Source organism: Sardina pilchardus, chromosome 11, assembly GCF_963854185.1.
Source record: "Sardina pilchardus chromosome 11, fSarPil1.1, whole genome shotgun sequence".
NCBI classification, from domain to species: Eukaryota; Metazoa; Chordata; class Actinopteri; order Clupeiformes; family Clupeidae; genus Sardina; species Sardina pilchardus.
Genome location: NC_085004.1, coordinates 16,854,633 through 16,879,588, shown reverse-complemented (window position 1 = coordinate 16,879,588; position 24,956 = coordinate 16,854,633). Strand labels below are relative to the sequence as shown.

The window sequence follows — 24,956 nt, the reverse complement described above, 5'->3', positions numbered from 1 at the left end:
CTGCCTGTTCTAGCAAGTGTTTATCCACCACACCTATCTTATACTAGCTGAGTATCACCCGTTTCTGGCCTAGCTGCTGTTCGGGGAACTGATAGGCAAATGTTGTGATGGCCCCATGCCACCATGCTATAAAAATAGGGCACACAATGGCATCCTACCACAGGATTCTGCTGTGGCCTTGGTATGCCCATGCTGCCTTGCACGCAAAGGGTCTGGCGTTAGATACTGCAGCAGTGCCAAATAGAGCAGCAGTGCCAAATAGAGAAGCATTGAGTGTTGTCAGAGTACCAAATTAATCGAATGTAGCCGTCCGGAATGGCTACATCCTGTTTAAGAAGCCCTATTTGCCTTCCATGACCACCCCATTATCTTATCAGAGCATGAACTTTATACAAGGATATTTCATATTAACAAAAAAAGAACTTCAATACTTTGAAAATGAATGATTGTAAATGGTTATACCATAATTGTGCCTTGAACAAAATAACTTGTTGACCGCTGACCTCAAAGGGCTCAAGATTAGAGACAGCTTAACAGTTTATTTCAAAGAAGCTATATAAACTGACATTGAACAAGTGATTTAGTACAAAAATATATGTATTTTTAGTAACAGAAAAAACAACAAGCTTGAAAAAAGTGCTTCACATTATATTTGGGACAGGATTGAAGATGAACAAAATATACAAACCTAAAATATTTTCTTTTATAAAAAAATATCACCTCTTTTGTACATTAAAATAAAAATAGAACGGAACAGCTCTTAAATTTGACTATGAACAGTGCATAACTAAGTCGTTTCCTCCTCACGTGCGTCAAACCCTTACATTCATGCAGCTGTCGTCATTTGACCCTCTCTTCCGTCACGGCCATTTTGTATCCTAAACAGCTTAACAGACCATGTCTATGTTTATGATGAAAACAGTCATTGTTCTTCTGATGTGAAACTCCCATATTCCCAGGACTGCTCTCCCTCACACAGCTGACAGTCATGCAGGTCACGCCTCACACCACCCATTCAATAGGAACCCAGCTTTGGCCAAACACATCTTCATTGCCCACTCCCTTGCTGTCTGAGCTCCTGTTTTAGGATAATACGACTATGAACACATTGCACTACTTCTATGTATTCTATCCTGATAAAACATTTGCATTGTTGTGTAAATAAACGGCTCCCTAGAGTAGCTCCGCTCTAGAATATTTGATTACTAATATATGGTTATGGTTATGCTATTTGGCAAAGCCACATACAAATGAAAACAATACAATAATTAATTTAACAGTGAACAATTTCAAAAAGTTGGTTAGACTACAGCAGGGAGAATAGCAATATAAACAATAAACAATAAATTCAAGTAATAACCTAATGAATATATTACATAGCATATTATTATTAATATCAATGTTATCATTGTTGTTCTTTTATTTTAATGTTATCATTAATTGTATGTATATCATCAAGTATTTACAATAATTTTCACGATAAAACTTTTCTATGTGAAATACTATCTTATTATAATTATACTACATTATTGGGTTTTGAAATTTAACTTTTCTACTATGTGAGAAATGTTGACGCATTGTGTAGACCACCATGCAGTCAATGGATGTGCCAATGATTGAGTAAATCCAGACCAGGATTACAGACCCCACAGACCATCCTGTTGCCTCATGTTCCAACAGATGTCCTATGCCAACAGTCATAGCAAACAAGGGTGTGGGTTCATATGAATAAGGCCCTTAATCAGTGTTGGGTTACACATCATTGCAATGGATTCCTCTGCACTCCAACACAAATGTTAACCCACTGTACTGTAGTCATGCTTTTCTTCTGGGAACAAATGATGAGCATAGCGTAGCAGATAGCAAATGACCAGAGACAGTAGAGATACAGCATTCGAATAGGATGGGCCTCTTTTGTGACACACCCAAGCCACAACAATATCAACAGGTTATCAACACATTATTCTCTCTCTCTCTCAGCCACAACAATATCAGCAGGTTATCAACCTCTCTCTCTCTCTCTCTCTCTCTCTCTCAAAAATAAATAAATAAATTAGCAGCTAGGGAGATACAAGCTGAACGGCTGTTAACAATCTGACTCCACGTACAGATATGGCAATAGGAACACAACACCAACAGGGGAGCTACACCAGACGCGTAACTGAAGCGTTCCGTTCGCGAAGCGTATGTTGCAGCAGTTAACACTATCTATCTAACACTATCTACTATATAATCACTATAATCAATGCAAGTAGGCTAGCTACAGTACACCAGACGTGACAGAGGCGTGTACATTCGAAAAAAATAGACCAGTCTTCTGACCGTTTTAGTTACGCCTGGTGTGGTTCCCCTGTACAGTAGGCAGGTACAACAGGCCTCTAACAGGCCAGAGTAAGCAGAAGCGTCAGCAAGACCACAGCCAGAGGAGAGCTCTTCAGTCCTGCTGCCCCACTGGTCATCTTCAGCTGGTAGGCGACCACTGTCTTCACATACTCTCCCTCCCGGGCCTCACACTCGTACCGGCCCTCGTCTGCAGACCCCATACAATCTATCAGCAGCACTAACTGCTCCTGCTTGTCGTCCTCGAGCGACTGCTTCTCCTTCCCGTTCTGTTTCCAGCAGTACTTAGCATGATGGGAGCGAATGGGGCAGGCCAGGTAATGTTTAGAGGACTCAGAGACATGTTGGAGATCAGTGGCACGCTCCTTTGCATTGGATATCTGAGGAGCGCTCTGAGGCTCTACAAGGGCAGAGGAAATACCTGGTTATTAATTAATCCATCCATCCATCCATTCAATCATTCATCTATCAGAATCAGCTTTATTGGCCAGGTTTGCGTAAACAAGGAATTTGACTCCAGTTCATCTTTTCATTTACTTTTTTTTCATTTAGAGGGACTACCTTGTCCCTCTCTTCCTTTATATACTCTCTTCTATCTCTTTCACCATATCCTTTCTCATCTGTCTTTATTCTTCACATTGTTTCTTCTTGCTGACAGCATTGAAATGCAAATCAGGTGTTAAAATAGCCAGTGACTCCTGACACATATTCAAAAAGATCATGTGCCTACCAAGCAACCTGCGTGAATCACTGAACACAAACAGGAACCAGACGCCTAAATTCTGGTTAACACAGTCCCACCTGTGTGTGTGTGTGTGTGTGTGTGTGAGTGTGTGTGTGTCTGTGTAGGAGGGGGCGGGGGAAGAGGGAGAGGACCTGAGACAACTTACCAGCGCACGTCTCGTAACTTCCGTCGAGAACATTCCGAGTTCCACTGTGGAGGTGAATGAGTAGAATTCAAATGAAGACAAACATATTTCACTGTTTGCTTGTGGTGTTGGTAGAGCCTAATGGTGACACAGTGTCCTCCATATTGGAACACATGCTAATGTTGACTTAGAAAGAGGAACGTAAGATCATTATAATGATGCCTCTTCAAGGCAAGATCAATTTCCAAAAGATGATTTATTATTCCTCTTTATAGATAACTTGTGCATCACTAGATAGCATGTGTTCCAGTACTTATATGGAGGGCACTATTAATTAAATAGAATCGCACAGTAGATTTTAACTTCCTGACCACTGAGAGGGGATGTGTGCTGTATCTGTGTGGGTCTTTGTGTGTTTCTGTGAACTTGGTTGTGGTTGTGTGTGGGTGTGTGTGGGGGTGTGTGTGTAGGGGGATGGGGGCGTATGCTGACAAAAAGTCATGTAGGCCTACGAAGTAGACCACTGAATATCCTACTTATCATACTTCTCTTTTTCAGTTTCCAGAAAAATAGGTGTTAATTCCTTGCTTACATAAGGAACTGGACAGTTCTAAAAGTTTCAAATGATGATAATACAATGGTCCTCTCAACAGTCAATAAAGAGAAAAAAGCAAATAACTACCGGGAAAATTAATGACATAGTAATTAACCAATCACGTTGTTTGAAGCGGAATGATGGACGTTTTGTCCTCTGTCAACTTTCTCCATCACTATGGCAAAATCCATGCCGCAATGGACCTCTGAAGTTTGCCAACAACAAGGATCCAAAGCTGCCATCTTTGCCCATATAAGGAGATCTGGAGGATGGTAGCCGGATCTCCTTATATGGGCAAAGATGGCAGCTTTGGGTCTATAACTGCCTGAAGGTGTTATCAAGATGGCAAGACTGGCCTGAACTTTGGTAACAACCACTTCTCTCTGTCTCTTTTCCCATGTGCACAACAAGCAGTGTTGCCATAGTCCGCTTATTATAAGCGACTTGGGCTTGTTTTTTGGTGAAGTTGCGGGTTGCGGTTCTGGGGGCGTGCATTTTATGTGGTCGCTTCTTTTGGGCTTGCTTCGTGTTTGTTGTTTCTGCATAGAATCCACGCAGCGCCTGCACGGACACAGAGGGCATTTTAAACCTATGCCTCTGCGTCGACTCTACGCTGTAACTATAGGCTCCTCTAACATGACCGCCCCAGAAATGTAACGTCAAGGGTTCGGGGAGGAGACGCTAATTGGATTGCTTCTTTAGGGCTTATTTCAGAGACCTGAAGGAAACCATTTCAAATGGAATAGCATCAACACATCGCTGTCTGAAGCATAAAAGCATTACTTCTACAAGCGTATGTGAGATATGGTTCAATGTGTGATATGGTTCAGTTCTAAGTAAAGACAACCACACATTTCTGAGTAAGGACAGGAAAACCAAATTTAGCAACAGTGATAGATAGGAAGAGAGGTGAGAGGTAGAGAGTGTGTGCGTGTGAGAGAGAGAACACACTTACTTAGATGTACATATCTTATTGACACTGTCCCAGCCACAGTAGGGGTCTCTTGCTAAGACACAGTCAGCGCACTGGTTCTCGTACACACTGCAGTCGCTCAGGTCAATCTGAACCACCTCACCACTGGAGCTCACGTAGAGTTTCTTCTGCAAAATGACAAATATTTGGGGTGAACGCTCTTATTTTATCAGATGGTGGAAGTGCACATTTAGGCGTAGGGATTTATTTCAACATTTAACTGGAAACAAGAGAGAGGAAGTGACAGTCAGCTAGAGTAGGATAAAGATAGTGATGTTTTAACACTGATAAACAGTGAAAAAAGACTTTGTAAGAGTCCTAAATAGCCCATGCAGAAGTGGCTGAGACATACACGACATAGACAACAGGATGTTTCTATCAGCCTTCCATTTTGTCACACAAATATGATTATTATTAGCTCGATTAGTTTAAACCACATGAGGCATTAGTCATGTATTAATCTCTGGAGGACCAAGCCACCATTCTTGGTGTGGGCTGAGACGATGGAGCGTTGGACTAACACTAATCCTCTTCACATGAGCAGGCGGTGGACCACACGAGGAAAGACCAGTATGCTGACATTCAAGACAGAGAAATAGACTGAGCACTGTGGTTTTTAAAAGGGAACTTATACTGTTAAAAAAAACTTTGGCTTAGTACAGACACCGAAACAATAACCATAATGCATCACATTTCTCTCACACCTCACTTACTGTTTAAAAGCAACCTAACCTATAGGTTTCCCTATACCTTACTGTGCATTTTTATTTACAATAGGTGTCTTTAGGAACATGGTCAATAGTAAAAGTATTCTTCTGTGTTTACTGGATTATTACAGCTTTAACTGTAATTAAAATTTCTCAATTTACAGAGTTGAGATCTCATGTCACATAATCATCTGATATGGTCTTTCCTTTGGAGGAGCTGGTAGAGGGAGAATTGGTAAGTGTTCTTAAAAAAACGTTGGGTTCGCTATATACGTTGTCTACAGGGTCTTTTATGTGTAGAGACCCTGAGCAAGTTATTGATGAGGTTTGATGCTGTTTTGAACAATATTACTGGTTACAAATTATATTTGGGAAACGTTTAGTTCACTGCCCAGAGCGTCTTTACGGCTTATATGATGGTTTTTTTTTTTTTTTTTTTTTAATATTTTATGGGAGAGAGAGTAGGGGTGGGATCCAGAAAGGACCACGGGGAATCGAACCCAGGTCACTGGCCAGTTGCGCCCCTCAATTTTCACCGGAGTTACGAGGATTTGATTTGCTGTATAGTTTTCTCAGTGATTCATTTAAAAATAGAATATTTCCCCTTCAAGAAGTTGAATGCCCTTACAGTTATTCCTCTTAAGTCTCACTGACCACAAGTTTGGAGTTTTGGGTTGTGTTTCGGTTCATGGCCTTTATCTGGAAAGACTAGATTACAGTATCTATCCTGTCCAGCTCCTTCCCCACCCCCTCTCAGCTGACTGCAATGCTACAGCAGAGGAGCATGTAGTCATGGTTGTGACCTATACTGTAGGTCAATGGCTTTGAGTGACATGCTATTTTCTTTTTCTTTTTCTTCCTCTTTTACTTTTTGTGTTTTGTGTGGAAATCCAGCTAATACCCTGGGCATTTTCTTTTGCACAGAATATTTGGTTAAACCCAGATGACGACACTGATGTGAAACTAAAGTTTCCCAAAGGGGCTGTGTACACACAAGCGCCCCGAGTCATAACCTTGTGTTAGACATGTGGAAACCATGCGATTAAGAAATACGCCTTCCTATTTCAGATCGATCGAAGTATTGTAAGTGGCCACTGGTGCTTTGCATGCTGGGATAGACTGTGGAGGACTCACCTCAGAACTGTCCAGTAACATGCTGAGGATCCGTGTTCCAGGTTCAAAAGGATGATACTCCGCAATGATGAAAGGTGAGGTGGAGTTCTCCAGGACTTTGTGAACGGCACCGCTCTCTTGGGTAAACATTGGCAAAAACAAAAACAAAAACAGCACGTAACCATGAGAGACATCACATGAGAAGCCCACAGTTATATTGTTGTGATCAACTTGTGATATGCTGGTTTGATGTTGCACTGTCAAAAAGCACCAGGTGTTTGAAAAGTACTGTTGACTGGAAATGTTTCAAGACTTATTACAGAATAACATGTGGGTTTGCATGAAGTTGTTTCAAAACTGGGATTGCAGAACATGACAGCTAAAGCCTACCTTACACTGAGAAGATTTGGGAAAGATTCTTGAAAGATTGTAGTCTTTTGAGTAAAAGCTTGAATGAGGGACATTAGTTAAAATACTACAATCTTTCAAGAATCTTTCCCAAATATTCTCAGTGTAAGGTGGGCTTAACATGGAAATTCTTTCAGGATTCAGTCATTACAAAAACAGCAATATCACAACATGTGACTGTTGGTAAAAAGTTAACTACTGGCTGTACACTAGAAAGAAAACCCTTCATATAGATACCACTTCAAATACAAAATGAGAACAAACCACAAACAGCTGATATCAATAACACAACAGTCTCATATGACGGTCAGTCTGTCACAATCATATATGCAGCTTCTGTTTTGTTGTGACTTGAGGACTTAAAGGAATACGCCACTCAAAAATTATATTAAGCCAGTCACGGTCACCCCCAGAGTTAGAACAGTGAAAAAAACCCGGTTAAAATCCGTCCGGGCATTGTCCTGCTTTGGGAGCAGCGTTTTTAGCTTTAGCTTAGCACAGTTGCTGTAAATTAATGGTGTCAGTTAGCACGTCCTTCAAAAAAAGTGACCGAGACATCTACATTTTTTTCTAAATATATCTTGGGAGCCATGTGTTAAAAACGAGTACACATCATAATGCAAAATCAAACGAGGCTATTATCTGGGCAGATATTTACTTGGAACTATATTCGGCCTCATCACAGGTGAAGCACTGCTAGATAGGCACAAGGTTCTCATGCAGCAGCACTTGATTCCCATTCCGTGAAGTTCCAGTCGAAGTTAGGAGTTGTCAAGTGCTACGTGAGACTAGCGGTGCTTCACCTGTGATGAGGACAATGCCCGGACGGATTTTAACCGGGTTTTTTTCACTGTTCTAACTCTGGGGTTGACCGAGACTGGCTTAATTTCATTTTTGGGTGGCGTATTCCTTTAAAGAGGAATAATGCAGGATTGGCGATTTCATCTCTGGTTTCGGTTTCGTTTTTCGTTTTCGCTCGTTTTATGCTTGCATATTTCTCTGCAGAGCTTCCCCGACAGCTTTAGCGTGTATATTTATACATATATAGGCTATATAAAAATATATAAATTGCAAGCGTGGTTCTTCTTGTTCCTTTCGCGTCTCTGACTTCCAGATGTAAACAGCAGACGATCGTTTATCAGAAAGTTGCAAGGTTGTAATAGCGGAGAGGGACACTAGGGGCGGGAGGAAATGTGACTGTTTTCAATAAAACTGGTCAGTCAAGCAAAACGATTTCTAAGCGATTTTATGACTATGAAAAAGTTGCATAGGGTCTCTTTAAGTCTCACTGGTCACTACTACTACAGATTACAGTTATAGAGGGTAAAGAATGGAAAACAGTGATCTAGTGACGCAAAATCTAAAGTTGACTAAAGATCAAGTTACACACCTGCCAGAAAACTTGGATTAGTAAATTTGGCCACAACTTCAGAGAATTAATGGGTTTCATCAGGTCACTTTCGACAGGTGGATTAATCAAGCACCATGCAGTCTGCATTCATAATCAAGGTGCTTGATTTTATACACCTGTGTAAAGAGACCTGATGAAACCCATGAATCCAAATGCCATGTTTGTCACGACTAAAGCCTTCCTTACATTGACAGACTTTGCAAAGATTTGGAAAAGATTTTTGAAAGACTACAGTCTCAGACCCTCTCACATCTAAAGACAATTCATTGAGTTTTTAGTCACAGTCTAGTCACAGGCCAGTCTCAGATTAGGATATTGCAAAGACTGTGGGTCACTATTTACAAGACTGCTGCTAGATTCCTTAAAATTATTTCCATCGTGCACTAGGCTACACGTCATCATCAACAGGAACTCACATGATAGCCTACTCATATCAAAGTAATTTTTTCGCGTTTCTGCAGCATTGTTTGATGTGTGACATCACTAACAGATATAGAGTTGTTCTGTCACGTAGAATAGCCGACTAATACATTATAAGAAATGAAATAACAAATAATCATATAGGCTACAGCTGTCACCTATTTTGCCCCTTCCTGTTTCGTGTTCGACCGAGGTCACTATTGGTTTTTAATGTTCACGTCACTATTTGCATGAGCCACGACTGAAAAGACTTCCGATAATATCAAACATGTTTGATATTGTCATAACGGCAAAACTAGAAAAAGACTGACTCCGACGGACTTAAAACCGCTAAGATGGGCACCTTACACTAAACGATTTAGATGACGGGAGCGCGCCGAGATTCTAGTACAACTCCCAAGATTTCCGCCCGATTTTGGAAATTTAGTCGCCGACTGTTAAAACAGACCAAAATCGTGCAATGTAAGCCAGCCTTTAGGGAGTCTTCAGACAGCCATAATGGGTCCTCGGAACCAAAACATTGACATAACAGGTAGAACAGGTGTAGGGAAGTGGATGACATGAAGTGAAAGTAACACATTACGATACATAAAAGCAAACCTTCCCTTTGACATGGTTCAAATCCTGGTTCTGTTGTTTCTGAAAGTTTCTTTGCATATAAACTCAATCTGCATTATGTCTGCTTTTAAAAGGTAAAGTGCACCGTTTCCATACATATGCCGGAATACGTATAGGTACTAAACACTCTTCACACCTCTCGCCTTCATGTTTTTGCACAATACTCCCACTTTTTGCTCAACCTACCCATAAATACTGTACATGAGTTGGAAAAGAACAGCTTGCCTGACAGCACGCCTAAGTTCCTCAAACCAGCAACACTGTTGACTCATACATAAATTAGGCCACAGTGACACGTAGCTTTTCTACAGAGTGACCTTAACATGCCGAAATCTACGTACACAACAAGAAGATCAGTTTGGTCACAGTGAACTGTGCAACTCTATGGCTAACTAAGTATTGTAGTGTTATATACAGGTGTGTTAGTCTCCTACCCATGGATAGCAGTAAGATGTTGTGTCCCTTCTGCACCCCTGTCCCTCCAACATGGTCCACCTGGATGTGACTGTAGTGGCGGTGACTGACCAACACAGGGACAGCACCTCCTATGGGCCTCACCCAATCCACCATCTCTGGACTCCTCTTCATGTACTTGAGCAAGTCAGGAGGGAGTCTCTTACTGTCCTGGACACACTGGTCAGAGAGATAGAGATGAGATGAGATCTTTGACAATGTTTGTTAAAGGACCAGTCCTACTGTAGATCTTTGGCAACAGAATGTTGATATTTGAGCTTGGAAGCCAAACAAATGCACCTATCCCTGTCCTGATCCTGAAGCTATTTTGTTGACAGGCTGGATCATGTGTGTGAATCGCTGGAATAATATTTGTTAGTCTGAGCCACCTTGTTTGACATTTACAGCACACTTTGCACAAAGACTGAGGTCTTCTTCAGGACACAAGCAAAATGCTAAAAGCATTGGGCTAAATTTTACAAAAAAATGACTGAATCATGAACTGCAGTTTTAAATACATTTAGTGTACCTCGTGTAAAGGCCTAGAGTGCAGCTAATTAAAAGGTCGTCCTACCTCTCCAGGACGTTTTGACAGAGTTTCTGTGGGTTTCGTTTTAGAGTTGGAGAAGGTGGAATCAATGTCCTTCATGGCATACACACACACTGCTCTCATGTCCCTGCATACACAAACAGACAGAGTTTCCATTTACAACCTGTTGAACAACTTCACACATTTTTTATATATATATATATAACAGAGTTTATATTTACAACAGAGTAACAGAGTTTCCATTTACAACCTGTTGAACCACTTCACACATTTTTTTTATATAAAACAACATGCCCTCTAAAAAGGATATCTAATTTAGTCTGGAGGGCAGACCGGAGGAAGGCGTCACTTGCTAAAATCATCCACACTTCCCTCAAAGAAAAGACGCAAACTAATCATGTCCTTGCAAGAACCTAAAAGGGAAAACTGCCTCTTTTACTTCTTCTGTGAGTTTCTCTTCTCTCTGCTACTTTTAGCACGTCTGGTGAACTCAAATGGCTATGTGTCTACAGGCAGGTGGATGGTGCAAGAGCAGAACTCAAATGGCTATGTGTCTATAGGCAGGTGGATGGTGCAAGAGCGGCCGTACCAGCCGTTTTTGAAGAGCCCGTAGACGCGGTCGTCTCCTCCGTCCTCAGACGGCAGCACGGCCACGTCCAGCAGCTCGGTGTAGAACAGCTTCCTGCTGGGGTCCCCACAGGACAGCCGGCTGCTCAGCTGGGACGTCCACTGGAACTGCAGGGTGTCCTTGGAACCTCCGAGATCAGCCTGTAGAAAAACAGCAGACATCTCCGATGAAGCTGTTCTGGAGTGCTGTGTTGGTGTTTCTCAAATTAAGAGCATTCCCTCTCCCTCTGTTAGGTCAATAGGTGCTTTAAAAGTATATTTTTGGGGGCTTTTTATGCCTTTAATCGTACAGGATAGTAGAGAGACAGACAGGAAGTGAGTGGGAGAGAGTTGGGGTGGGATCCGGAAAGGATCATGGGGCGGGAATCGAACCCAGGTCGCTGGCGTGCGGTCAATAGGTGCTTTAATGGCCTGAGCAGTCATGGGTGAGGCCAGTTGTTCTTACCTTGCAGATCTGGGAGACACGTGGGGTGTAAATGTCAGGGTTCTGGTCCTGATTCTTCTCTGTGTAGAATGCATACAGCTTATCTTGTAATCCATCCGTTTTATTTCTTCTTTCTACGATCTTCACATACCTTTCATCTGCAGGACAAATGTAATAGTTGATTTAGTCATGTCTCTTTCCCTTACTCAGTGCTGGAAAGGCTTATACAGTTGTTCACTTTTTCTTTCTGTGATCTTCACATACAGTAGGCCTATTCTATTTCACAGCATCACCGATTGGCCACACACAAAATGACATACTGTTTTCAGGAATGCCAGTACAACACTGACAGTTATGCTAACTTTATGCTTTTGTTGAGTTTTGCCTGAGCTGCTCACCTGAACGACTTGAGGGAGGAGTCATATTGTCATTGTCTGTAGGTAAACGCTTTCTGTAGATGCCATCTTTATCCTTTACACCAGATTGTGTGGTGTAGAGAACATCCCCTAAGGAATGAATACATCAGTATTGATTACTGTTCAATACACGGACATGCACACATGCACGCACACATGCTCTCTCCTGTTCTCTCACACTCTATCTCTCTCTCTCTCTCTCTCTCTCACACACACACACACATGCAAAAACCCTATCGTCATGTACTGACATAAGTAAAGTTGAGGTTAGTAAAGAGGCTTACATCACCATGCAATGTGCACTCTGGAGACTCATCTATCTGTCAGTGAGGTTGACACTTATACACCAAGAGAGCACTAGCTTCCTTTACTTCTTGGAACAACAAACCCCAAGTCAGCTGCTTCAACTTACCAGTGAGAAGTGCTGGTTCACCACCTCCGTAGACGTCTGTGCAATCGTGTGTTGAGCCATTGACTTTCTATAGAACAAATACTCAAGTTCATGTACACAATGAGCAATGAGTTTCCAATGAGCTAGCCCAATAACTTACTGGTTATAATATAGACTGGGCACTCCGTTCAGGATTCCCACAGTGCTGATGAATTTTATGCATGAAACCAGAAAGATAACAATGCATTTACTTGTGATACATTCACAGTGCTCACCATTTTTCTAACCAAAGCAATAGCCACTTTCCAATCAAAAGTAATACAAACTTTTGATCCTTAGAAAGGCACTGCCTAACAATGTTCATTTATAATCCAATGTAAACCTATATTTATGTTAGTGTATGCTAGTTAAATACTGGACTCTGCCACAAGTTGACCCATTGTAATTTTCACTCTTGTATTCCAACTGATGTTGCAAGTTTCAAGTCATGACTTTGATGTGTACGAAACTAACAGTGCAATGGTACAAGGCAGATAACGTTTCCGTTTCTTGTATTCTGTTTCCGTTATTAGAAGTCTTCATCCCTAATTGTAAACCAAATATTGTTGTACAAACAACAATGTGACCTAATGTCATCTATCACAATCCAACTTGATCCCTGCGCAGTTTTTCCACATTTTAGAATGAAGGTTTGCCATGCCATAATGAACAATGTGATTGTTACACTGTACCTGGTAGCAGCAGAGAGCTCCCTCGTTTTTCTCTGTGCACACAAACAGGGGGTGTTTATGTCCTCCCGGCTGCATCACTGTGATAGAACAATGCTGACTGGAGTGCTGAAAGTGTTTGCAATCAGTTATATGCTGAGGTGATTTCACATGAAGTTAATATTTTGTAATTTTTGCAAAAAAAATAACTTGCAATACACTTTTATCAGTAGCATTGTGTCCTCAATTAGCATTCAATACATGAACATGCACTGACTACTCCTTTGCTTCTGTTTGCCACGTGCAGGAACCTCACATTATCCTTATCCAGTGTTTTCAGTGTGTGTGTGTGTGTGTTTGAGTATGTGTGTGTGTGCGTGCGTATGCCTGCCTGTCTACTACTGTGTGTGTATGTGTGTGTCTTTGTGAGTATGTGTGTGTTTATGCGTGTGTGTGTGTGTTCTGGTCTTGTCTTCTGGTGCAATACTTCATGATACTAACCTTGTCACACTTAATTGGAATTTTCTTCACCTAAACAGAACACAAATGAACAGTCTGCATAACCAAATCACTCATAAGCAAATCAAATCATCATTTTGGAATGTACAAAAACAAGTCAAATACATCACAGGGAAAGAGTCCAAAGTGTTTGCCTCTGTACAGTGCTTGACCCTTTACGAAGTTGTCAAATTCCACAATGTCTCTACTATCAATGGAACTACTGTCCCTCAGGTTTCACTTTGCTCTGGGCATGAGCTCATGACGGTAAGGTTACTGTGTATAAATACAACAAGTGCCCTCACCGTTGTGCTCCCTTCTTTGTGAAAGCTGAGATGGGATAAATGTTGTCCACCGCCAGCATAAATATCCCCTTTAGTTCCCAGAATCAGCTTCATCGTGGTAAGTGGTTCCTCCAGCTTCCCTCGTCTAAACGACACAACTGAAAGGACAGGCCACATATCAACACACCACAAGCAGTGGGATTTATACAGGGAGGAACAGCCTGTGCCTGAAGCCTCGCTGTAAGAACATGTCTCATAGACAAGGTCAACTGCAAGGTAACCCAACTCAGGGAACTCATGTTCCACTCACATCCATCCATCCATCCATCACACACAGGAGAGCACCGCCCATTAGGCTCCCCACACCAACACTCAACACTTTAATTTATTTCTAGTCCTCTAGTCTGGCTATCACCATACTAAGCTCAATCTATTCAGATTGAACATTAGTATGGGGAGGCTGCACTTTGTTTCTACTGCACAAGAGGCGTGATCAATGGGCATTGTTCAAATGACTCTGTAAGCTTGGATAGTTCTTCAACCAATCAGACCAAAGCTAGTTTCTGATTGGAGCCAAAGGTTCTGGCAGGGAACAGAGGAGATAGATGTGCAGGTTTCCAGCCTGAGCTGCCAGGTGAAATCCAAAGTTCCAAACTTTCCAATCCAAGTTCAGGGTTCACCCATTCTCCATTCTCAAGGTGCTTTTAAAAGCCTATGTCTTGAGCCCCCCTGGACCAAAAACAAAGGTGACCTTAACTAGGTAGGGATCTTGAGCAGTACCTGACTCCTAAGGACGTGCAGTACGTATCAAGCCCTTCAGCAGCATTCACACCAAGAACGATAACGATAATGATAACTAAGCGTCCACACTAACCAAAAGTCTCTTCTTGTGTTACTGAATGTGATGGTTAAAATTTGATGGGTTCTGATTAGCTGTTTTTTTTTCATTCTCAAAATCGCTCTGAAAGTGATTCCCAACGATACTGTTCCTCATGTCATTATTGTTATAGTTTATGTGTGAACGTCGTCATTCATATCAAAGAGAGCGATATTTGTTTATAGTTATCGCTCTTGGTGTGAACGGACCTTAAGGGGTTTAGTTTTAGACTTGTGTTCGTGGTATTTGGCACCATGACCCATATTGACGTAAGGAAAATGAATATTATTAAAATTAATTTGAGAAGACATATTATTCAAAATGGTCAAATTGTGGCTTTCATGGTTTCAACATGTTCGATATGCACGTGTGTATACTGTGGTATGTGGATCACTTTCTCAAAAGAGATGGATTCTGGAGGAGAGGGTCATGCTATGGAAGAAAGTGCTGAGGGCTGGGATCCATCATACACCTGTGATGACTAGAATATGATGACTATGATGTGGGCCGACAGTATGTCAGCAAGACAAGTCTGAGTCAAAACCCAAGTTCATAAAACTCTGCCGCACCTTGTCCTACTGACTTCAGTGAATCAATGTTTTGAGAGTTAACTCTGGCTTAGGCACTCTAGTTTAGTAATAACATCAGAATAACAGCTGCAGTTAATCCATCCGCCACATCCTGACATCATGCTATATCATAATCCCCCTTACTACCTTGGAGATCCTATACTCTTTTGCTCTCTTTTGTGTTTATCTGGTCATGACACTTGCCATTGCAAAGGCACCAGGTTATTTTGTTTGTTTAGCCTAATATCAGACTGAGCCATCAGGTTACTGATGATGTGTGACATTTCAATGATGTACAGTATTTACAGAGAAGTAACACATACTGTTGAGCATGCTGTGTCAGTTCGACCTTAAAATTGTGACAAGGTGACATTGTGTCAGTAAATAGACTTGAAATGTGTTGATCCTCACAGCCAACAAAAAAACGACTTTAGTACGGAATATGGTAATGTTTGTTTGAGAATGCTGACATCAGTTTTACAATGTAATCATTTTTAATATAATTGTAATAAAAGGTCTCCTGGTCCAGGCACCAGACCAAGGCACAATATGTACGTAAGTCAACTATTCCACTAGCCTGACCAGCCAGACCCACATAGGGCGTCTAGATTTCTTGGCTACTATTCCACAACTTTCCCCCAAAATATATTTCCATTAAATATTTCATCCGACTTTTACTTTGATGTGGTAGGCTACCAAGGAGGTGTCACTGCAAGATAGTTTTGTATATTGAGAGAATATGCACTCTTTCTCCTAAATTGTTGTATCATTTTATTTTATTAGATACTGTGCTCTATTTGTTAAATTGAGCACACATTTTACTCAATTCCGTGCTCATTTCACAAAAATATTAAAATAAAATGAGAGCACAATGTAAGTACAACTTGCACACTATTTAGCAAATTGTACTAAGAATTTATTAAAATGTGCGCACCAACTTCCTAAATTGAACTTGATTAGATAGGGCTCATTTCAAAGGCTACTGACAGCCCCTTTAGAGAGTAGCCTAACGACTATTTAATCAAGATAAGGAACTACGGAAGCATCCTACCAAATGTTCTGAAAGAACCTATAACAAGAACAACTTTTGACACTCACCATCTTTTGTCAATTTACGTCTCGCCGTGTGAAACGTCTCTACCATTACCAGTAGACTGATTCCTAGAAGAATTAACACGAACAACGTGGTCCTACCCATGGCTACACTCATCCGAAGAAGAACCAGTTCAAATGTTCAAACTAGTTAAATGTTCGATGACGTCAAGACGTAGGCTTCCGATGAATTCCGCTATCATGTTCTGATATGTAGCCCAAAGTCTTAGCCTATTATTTATGGAGATCATGTTTGACATCATGACATTGCGATTTGATTAACTTTAATCCTTATAAATAAACATTATTTTGTTTACCTGGCTGGTTTAATTGTTATGCGCTACATCATGCAGCCCCATATATGTGGGGTGGACTTGACTTCTCGTTTATAACAGCGACGCACTGCGATGAAGTGGTATTGCAACAAGATGAGTCCCTAGGAAATATGTGAAGAGAAAATCAGAACAAAAAGTCTTTGGGCTGGCAACTGCGCATTTTCTGCAGAGAAGTAGTTTCTCACGCAGGTCCTATGAATTGGCAACCAGTTGGCCATCACTAATCCACATTATCCAAATTATCAAATAATTAGACCTTCTCTGACACAAGATTCTATACAACTTTGCGTACAGTAGGCTATATAATTCACTGTTACCTGGCCTACCTGCTTGTGCAGTATTGTTACAAGAGTCTGTCTACGGAGAGGCTCTTCACAATTCATATAGGCCTATTGTCCCATTGTACCAAATGTGGTTAGCCTAGAAATCTAGACGCACCCTAACGGCTGCAAATGTAATTTGGTTGGAGTTCCACCACAGTTCCACCCATAATCAATAACCGGGGATGGTTGCGGGCGAGTGCAAAATGAATGGGAGCCTACTGTACGGCGCCTGCAAGCACCTTCACGTGGAACCAGATGTGGAACTGCAACCAGTTCAGAAAGCGGAAGCTTCCCCGAGAGTGAAAGTTCTCCCCCACCCTTATTAGACACTCTTTGGTTACAAATGATTCAGAAACAGAAACACAGACATACTTAATAGCCTACATATGGAGCAAGATGCTAAACGCAATCAGCTCGTTCAGCCTAAAACACGCTGATGCAGGGGTGGGTGGGGCTGAAGCCGTCTGGTTGTCGTAGCACAGACACGGCCGTTAGAGGGCGCCATTGATATGGGCAGCTTAGTGCCCTATATGTGGACATATAGGGCACTAGGGCAGCTTAGGGCACTAGGGCAGCTCAGTATTCCGTCTTGGATGATTAACACCTGTGAGTGGGTGTCTGTATGGTGGATAACGTTTTGTGTGTGTGTGTGTGTGTGTGTGTGTGTGTGTGTGCTGGCTCATTTCCTAATGCTGCCCCCGCATGAGGTAATCAGGTTCTTCCTTTCATGTAAAAAATGTACAACCACTCCACCTACCCTCTTCCAACCCCATGTTCTCAGGTTAAGTATTAACTGAATATTAAACAGAAAACAAATCCATTCATATATTTTATGAGAGGCTGCCCCTCTCACCCATTGAACTATAGGCTCTATACTATTGTGTCCATGAGGAGTATTAGGCCATTAAGCCTTTTTGCTGCACAACTTTCAGTGACGCTCACGCACACTCAATCAGCAGTCAAGAGGAAAGGACTTTGAAGATGTAATTGCTGCCTTAACAAAATCTGGAGGTGGCTTTTAGGCTCTCCCCAATGAAAATGTGTGTGTGTGTGTGTGTGTGTGTGTGTGTTTGATCCTAAACTAAATGTTTTCATCAAACGTTTCAGAATAACAGCTGAATGTGAAGAGACCAAATACCTCCGACATGCAACTAGCTGGGGACATCATAACTCAAAACAGGTGATCAAAATGGGTGTTAGAATGGTATTTATTCTGGTAACATCAGGTTAGGACTATGATTAGTGTTATGAGCTACAGCTGGTGCTGAAGATGGCCCATACATGTTAGAGAGTGTATATGGTAAACAATCAAAAAAAAATTGCATTGTTGTGTGGTTGCTTGTTTTGTTTTCTGTAATGGATAAGGTAAAGTGAGTGTGATATAATTATGATTATGACAGGAAGTGTGCTGCTGTTACAAATTGTATTTGCCTCAGTAGCTCTGCTATTTTAAAGCAACAGTTATTCTATACCTTAAAATAATGTTTCCAGAATCATTTCAGTGGTTCATCAACTCGTAATAGGGTGAACGGCACATCTGCTTTCACTTCGCGGCCCTCTATCAGCTATAATCGCACTATGTAACTTTAGGAGGTGGGGTAGTGTATCTGTAGTTCGATGAAATGAGACATCGGAAACTAATTTGACTTGCTTCGATGTCGCAATACATCATACTTTCATAAAATCATGCAACATATTCTACCTGGTCTGTTATTTGCTGGATAAACAAATTGCGTGTGCGCGGCAGAGGAAAAGTGCTTTAGTGTTGCTTTAACATTGTTGTCATAACTGAATTGACATAAAAACTGCTACAGCAGTTTCCTACTTTCCAGAGTTTTTTTGTTTCTGTAGAAGAAACCAATTTTTTGTCTCAGTTTTTTTTTTTTTACTAGGATGGCTATATGGCAATTGAATGTGAGTTTGTCATCCAGCCAGATATCAAGTTATTTGTATTCATCCTGTCCAAGAAGCCCTACTTGCCCTCTATAACAAACCCCATTATATTATCAGAGCGTGAACTTTAATATGAAGATATTTCATATTAGCACAACAAGAGCTTCAATACTTGGAAAATTAATGATTGTAAATGGTTATAATTGTGCCGTTATGCGCACATTGTTTACCTCAAAGGGCTCAAGATTAGAAACAGTTCTACAGTTTATTTTAAAGTAGCTATAGAGTGACAAAAACACACCATTATGGTACTTGGTTGATTTTAGCAATAAAAAACAAAAATGAAACATTTCTAAGAGAGGATTGAAGATGCACAACAAAATATACAAACCTCAAACCTTTTATTTTATTTTAAAAAACACATCTTCTATAGATTAAAATAAAATGGAATGGAACACCTCTAATTTTGCTGTGAACAGTGCATAATTAAGTTGTTTCCTCCTCGTGTACATCAAACCATTAAAGTGGGCTTGCTTCATCAAGCCCACTAATGATGAAAGTAGTGTATAGAATTATACAGTAGTTGAACTGGATATTGTGTTAGGCAGCATTAAAAAATGGGGTTTAAGCAGCCTAACTGCCTACAGGGGTGGGTTCAAGTCTTTCCTGCTGCTCCGTTGCAGAAACTCGAAATCGAAAGCATGACAGAGGAAGTAGGGCTGTGCAATTAATTGAATTAATCGATTAATCGTGATTATGGCTTCCAACAATTATGAAAATAACCTAATCGAAATATAATGATTATTTTGCTACATTCAGTTTCATAACAATGCTCTCCTTTTGTCTTGAGTTGTCGTGTGCATTATCTTTTTACATGTATTTTTTCCTGTTGGATTATATTTAAAACTCACTTCAAGAATAATAATAAAAAACAAATTAATATGGATGATAGTGCCAAAATCACTGAGTAATCACGTTCAATAATCGTGATCTAAATGTTGAACAAACTAATCATGATAATGATTTTTACCATAATCAAGCAGCCCTAAAGGATGCCTCATGTAAACAAGGGTGTAGGTTCATATGAATAAGGCCCTTAATTAGTGTTGGGATTCCTGTACTGAAGTCATGCTTTTCTTGGAACAGATGATGAGCATAGTGTAGGAGATAGCAGAGATATAACAATACCTCTCTCTCTCTCTCTCAGTCAGGTGACAAATATGCGCAAAAACTTTGTCGATATTGTCTTAATGACGAAAATCACAATTTTCGCAATTGCGGTGTTTCCATTACATTCGGCTAACTAAATTAAAATCTTGTGTATTCTCGCGTGCTGTAGCCAAGTCATTAGAAGACATGGCGGTTATCAATGTAACCTGCGTTGTGTGGAACCACCGCGGTCCAGCCCTGCACACGCCCGGACTCGAACCCGCGAGACAGCAGCACCTCGGATCGGGAGTCGAGCGCGCTAACAATCCAGCTAAAAGCCCAGGCTACTAGCTTTCATGCCAGCAGCGCTCTTGAAGCGTCGGGGAGTGAGGTTTACTAACGTTCTACAGCATAGCTAACCAGCTAGCACCCGTTACACTCACCCCCCTAAACCTCACTCCCGATCCGGGTCACGGCACCAATGTAACCTGCGTTGTGTGGAACCACCGCGGTCCAGCCCTGCACACGCCCGGACTCGAACCCGCGAGACAGCAGCACCTCGGATCGGGAGTCGAGCGCGCTAACAATCCAGCTAAAAGCCCAGGCTACTAGCTTTCATGCCAGCAGCGCTCTTGAAGCGTCGGGGAGTGAGGTTTACTAACGTTCTACAGCATAGCTAACCAGCTAGCACCCGTTACATCAACATAACCCAGATTTACACTAAATGCATACAAATTGCCACCACGACACTAACGCTGATTATCAGTCATTAAGCTATAAGCCATTAGCGGGGGAGGCCTACGTTTTGGTGGGGCAGAAACATAAAATAAAAAACCGACATATTTCACAGGGGTTTGTTGTAGGCCTATGCTTAAATCATGTCACAGCCATGTCAGTGGAATATTTCGTAGATCAGCCCAGTTGATTAGTTTCTAGAACTAGAATCTAGAATCTAGATTTCTTTCAGCACCGTTCTCATCACGTTAAACCAGCAAAGCATAGCAACGTTGTTGCTATGGGTAAACAAAACTAGTTGAGCGGTTGCGTATGCAGCGTTTTTGAGAAAGTGTTGTTGGCGAGTTCACAGAGGAGCTGTGGATTCAACATTTTATAATGACACGAGCCACTTTTAATGAAATAAATATTATTTTTTTTTACATTATTCTCCCGGTGCCACTTCCTGTCGACAGTCTTCTTCGTCGGTTTCGTTCCTCCTAACAACCGGTTGTTGGATCACGTGACTCGTCAGATGCGAAAAAAGTGTTTCCATTGCAGTTTTGCGAAATATACAAATGTCGATACGCTCGAAATACCACCTCACCCGAGCGCAAAAACTTTTTATCGAATAATGTGAGTTTTTTTTTAATTTGCGTGTTTCCATTAAGCACATTTCTTTTCGCAACTCTTAATTTGCGCAATTTAATGGTCAATGGAAACGCAGCTAGAGTTGTTGAGTGTGGGATTGATGATGTGTGGAGGAGTAGATGCTATTGATACAGTGAGGAGAGTAAGTATTTGATACACAGCCAATTTTGCAGGTTTTCCCACTTACAAAGTATGCAGAAGTCTGTCATTTTTATCATAGGTACACTTCAACTGAGAGAGATGGAATCTAAAAAAAAATCCAGAAAATCACATTGTATGATTTTTTTTAAAAAAAATAGTATTTTATTGCATGACACAAGTATTTGATACATCAGAAAAATAGGACTAAATATTTGGTCCAGAAACCATTGTTTTTCTTTAAGAAGTTCTCCTGTTCTCCTGACATTACCTGTATTAACTACACCTGTTTTAACTCGTAACCTGTATAAAAGACAAACACTCAATCCAACGGACTCCAACCTCTCCACAATGGTGAAGACTACAGAGCTTGGTAAGGACATCAGGGATAAAATTGTAGGCATGCACCTTGCTGGGATGGGCTACAGGAGAATAGGCAAGAAGCTGGATGAGAATGCAACAACTGATGCAATTGTAAGAAAATGGAAGAAGCTCATGATCACGGACAATCTCCCTCGGTCTGGGGCTCCATACAAGATCTCACCTCGTGGCCTATCAATGATCATGAGGAAGGTAAAGATTGAGCCCAGAACCATACGGCAGGACCTGGTCAATGACCTGAAGGGAGCTGGGACCACAGTTTCGAAGAAAACCATCACTGAGACACTATGCAGTCAGGGATTACAATCCCATCTGAGGTTTGCCCATGACCATCTGGATGATACAGAGGAGGAATGGGAGAATGTCCTCTGGTCTGATGAGACAAAAATAGAGCTTTTTGGTCAAAACTCCCTGTGCCATGTTTGGAGGAAGAAGGGGGATGAGTACAACCCCAAGAACACCCTACCAACTGTGAAGTATGGGGGTGGAAACATCATTCTTTGGGGATGTTTTTCTGCTAAGGGGACAGGACGACTGCATCGTATTGAGGGGAGGATGGATGGGGTCATGTATCGCGAGATATTGGTCAAAAACCTCCTTCCCTCAGTGAGAGCATTGAAGATGAGTCGTGGCTGGGTCTTCCAGCATGACAACGACCCAAAGCACATCCACAACTAAACAATAAACAATAAACAATATTAAGTCCTATTTTGGATGTCAATGATGTGGATGTGGATGCTCCAGGATGTGGAGCGCGAGGGGCTTCTAGTCTCTTTAGCGCCTTCAGAACCAAGACCTCTGCAGGACTTCAGTAAGAAGGACCTTTATATGCTGTGTGAGAGGGTGAACCATTAGTCAGTGTTGAGGAGGGTCATGGCATGGAGGTGGCCGGAGGTGTTTGGACAAGACTTCAGAGGAGGTTGGCGGGCCTTTTATAAGGCCCCAATAGAGAAGCGAACAGCCGATCTATAATGGAGGCTGGTTCACGGGCCATAGCAACAAACAGACATGTGGCAACCCTTAATCCAGCAGCGGGAAGGGAGTGTTTGTTTTGTGGGATTGAGTTGTGGAAGGCTGGGGGAGCTTTTTGACCTTTTGGATGGGTGGTTGGGGAAGTTAGGGGAAGCTTTCTCCCAGAGCCTGTTTATTGAGGGGCCAGTGTATCAGGTGAGGAGGAGGAGGGAGGTATGTCTTGTGAATTTCCTACTGGGGTCTGCTAAAGGCTGGCTTATATTGCACGATTTTGGTCTGTTTTAACAGTCGGCGACTACATTTCCAAAATCTTGGGAGTTGTACTAGAATCTCGGCGCGCTCCCGTCATCTAAAACGTTTAGTGTAAGGTGCCAATCTTAGCGGTTTTAAGTCCGGCGGAGTCAGTCTTTTTCTAGTTTTGCCGTTACGACAATATCAAACATGTTTGATATTATCGGAAGTCTTTTCAGTCGTGGCTCATGCAAATAATGACGTGAACATTAAAAAACAATAGTAACCTCGGTCGAACATGAAACAGGAAGGGGCAAAATAGGCGACAGCTGTAGCCTATATGATTATTTGTTATTTCATTTCTTATAATTTATTAATCGGCTATTCTACATGACAGAACAACTCTATATCTGTTAGTGATGTCACACATCAAATAATGTTGCAGAAACGCGAAAAAATTACTTTGATATGAGTAGGTATCATGTGAGTTCCTGTTGATGATGACGTGTAGCCTAGTGCACGATGGAAATCATTTGAAGGAATCTGGCAGCAGTCTTGTAAATAGTGACCCACAGTCTTTGCAAAATCCTAATCTGAGACTGGCCTGTGACTAGAAACTCAATGAATTGTCTTTAGAAGTGAGAGGGTCTGAGACAGTAGTCTTTCAAAAATCTTTTCCAAATCTTTGCAAAGTCTGTCAATGTAAGGTAGGCTTACGTTGGCGGTGTGGAAAACGAGGAAGAGCAGGAGGTTGGGGACTGGTTTAGTCGACCCAGTGGGGTTTTTTAAGGGGATGGTGGCTGGGCGTCTTAAAGTAGAGTATGCCTACTACAGACTGATAAAAAACGTTGAGGGGTTTCTGGATGTGTGGTGGGTTCAGGGGTTGCTGGGTGAGGGTTGTGGGGGGGGGGGGTGAGGTCCTTTTAAGATATGATGTAGGGGGGGTTTAATATGTGAATGTATTTATTAATGTTTGTAGTGTGTTTGATTTGTATGAGGCACGCCATGATTCCATGGGTTAAGTAATGAGTCAATAAAAGGTGATTGAACCTCTCTCTCTCTCATAGGGATCAATCCTACTGCATTCGGGATCGAACAATCCAAGATAATTTGTTTTTAATCCGTGACCTCTTAGACCTGGCTAAGGGTCACAATCTTAACCTTGGGATGCTGTTACTGGACCAAGAAAAAGCGTTTGATCGTGTTGACCACTGTTTTCTTTTTAAGCACATTAAAGGCTTTTGGGTTTGGGGAATGTTTCATATCCTGGGTGAGACTCCTGTATAATAATGCTGTATGTATGGTTAAGCTTGCTGGGGCTCTGAGCACACCCATTCGGGTTAGTAGGGGTATTAGGCAGGGCTGCCCTCTCTCAGGGTTGTTATACTCTACATCAATTGAGCCACTGCTATGTTTACTTAGGGGAAGGTTGGGGGGTTTAGGGCAGGGGTTATGGAAGTGCCTGTAAAACTGTCAGCGTATGCAGACGATGTGACTGTTATGGTCTGTAATAATGATGATGTGTGCTCTGTTCTTCAGTCTTTGACAGTGTTTGAGAGAGCATCGTCTGCAAAGGTGAATTGGTCTAAGAGTGAAGCTTTGTGGTGTGGGAGGGAGGGAGATGCTCCAAGACTTCCCTTAACCTAAAATGGAATCAAAAAGGGTTAGGATTTTAGGTGTTTTTTTTTTAGGGGATATTGATTTTCAGTTGGAAAATTGGGAAGGGTTTGTTAACAAATTGTGTGCTCGGTTGTCTAGATGGAAATGGTTGCTACTTCAGCTGTCGTATAGGCGGAGACAGAGCTGTAGAAAGAGAGAGTTGCGACA

General features: G+C 41.6%; 1 protein-coding gene across 1 annotated transcript; it reads right to left on the bottom strand.

The window, feature by feature from the left end:
* Positions 1-525: 525 nt before the first annotated feature.
* LOC134095160 (semaphorin-7A-like) lies at positions 526-16,484 on the bottom strand. Its single transcript, XM_062548546.1, has 14 exons — positions 16,349-16,484; positions 13,826-13,962; positions 13,524-13,553; positions 13,047-13,151; positions 12,337-12,403; positions 11,907-12,014; positions 11,530-11,666; positions 11,047-11,225; positions 10,482-10,584; positions 9,889-10,087; positions 6,619-6,734; positions 4,760-4,905; positions 3,231-3,274; positions 526-2,740 (listed from the first exon to the last, which is right to left on the bottom strand). The coding sequence occupies exons 1-14, from the start codon at positions 16,458-16,460 to the stop codon at positions 2,379-2,381; spliced, it is 1,845 nt and encodes a 614-aa protein (XP_062404530.1). The 5' UTR covers positions 16,461-16,484; the 3' UTR covers positions 526-2,378.
* Positions 16,485-24,956: the final 8,472 nt, after the last annotated feature.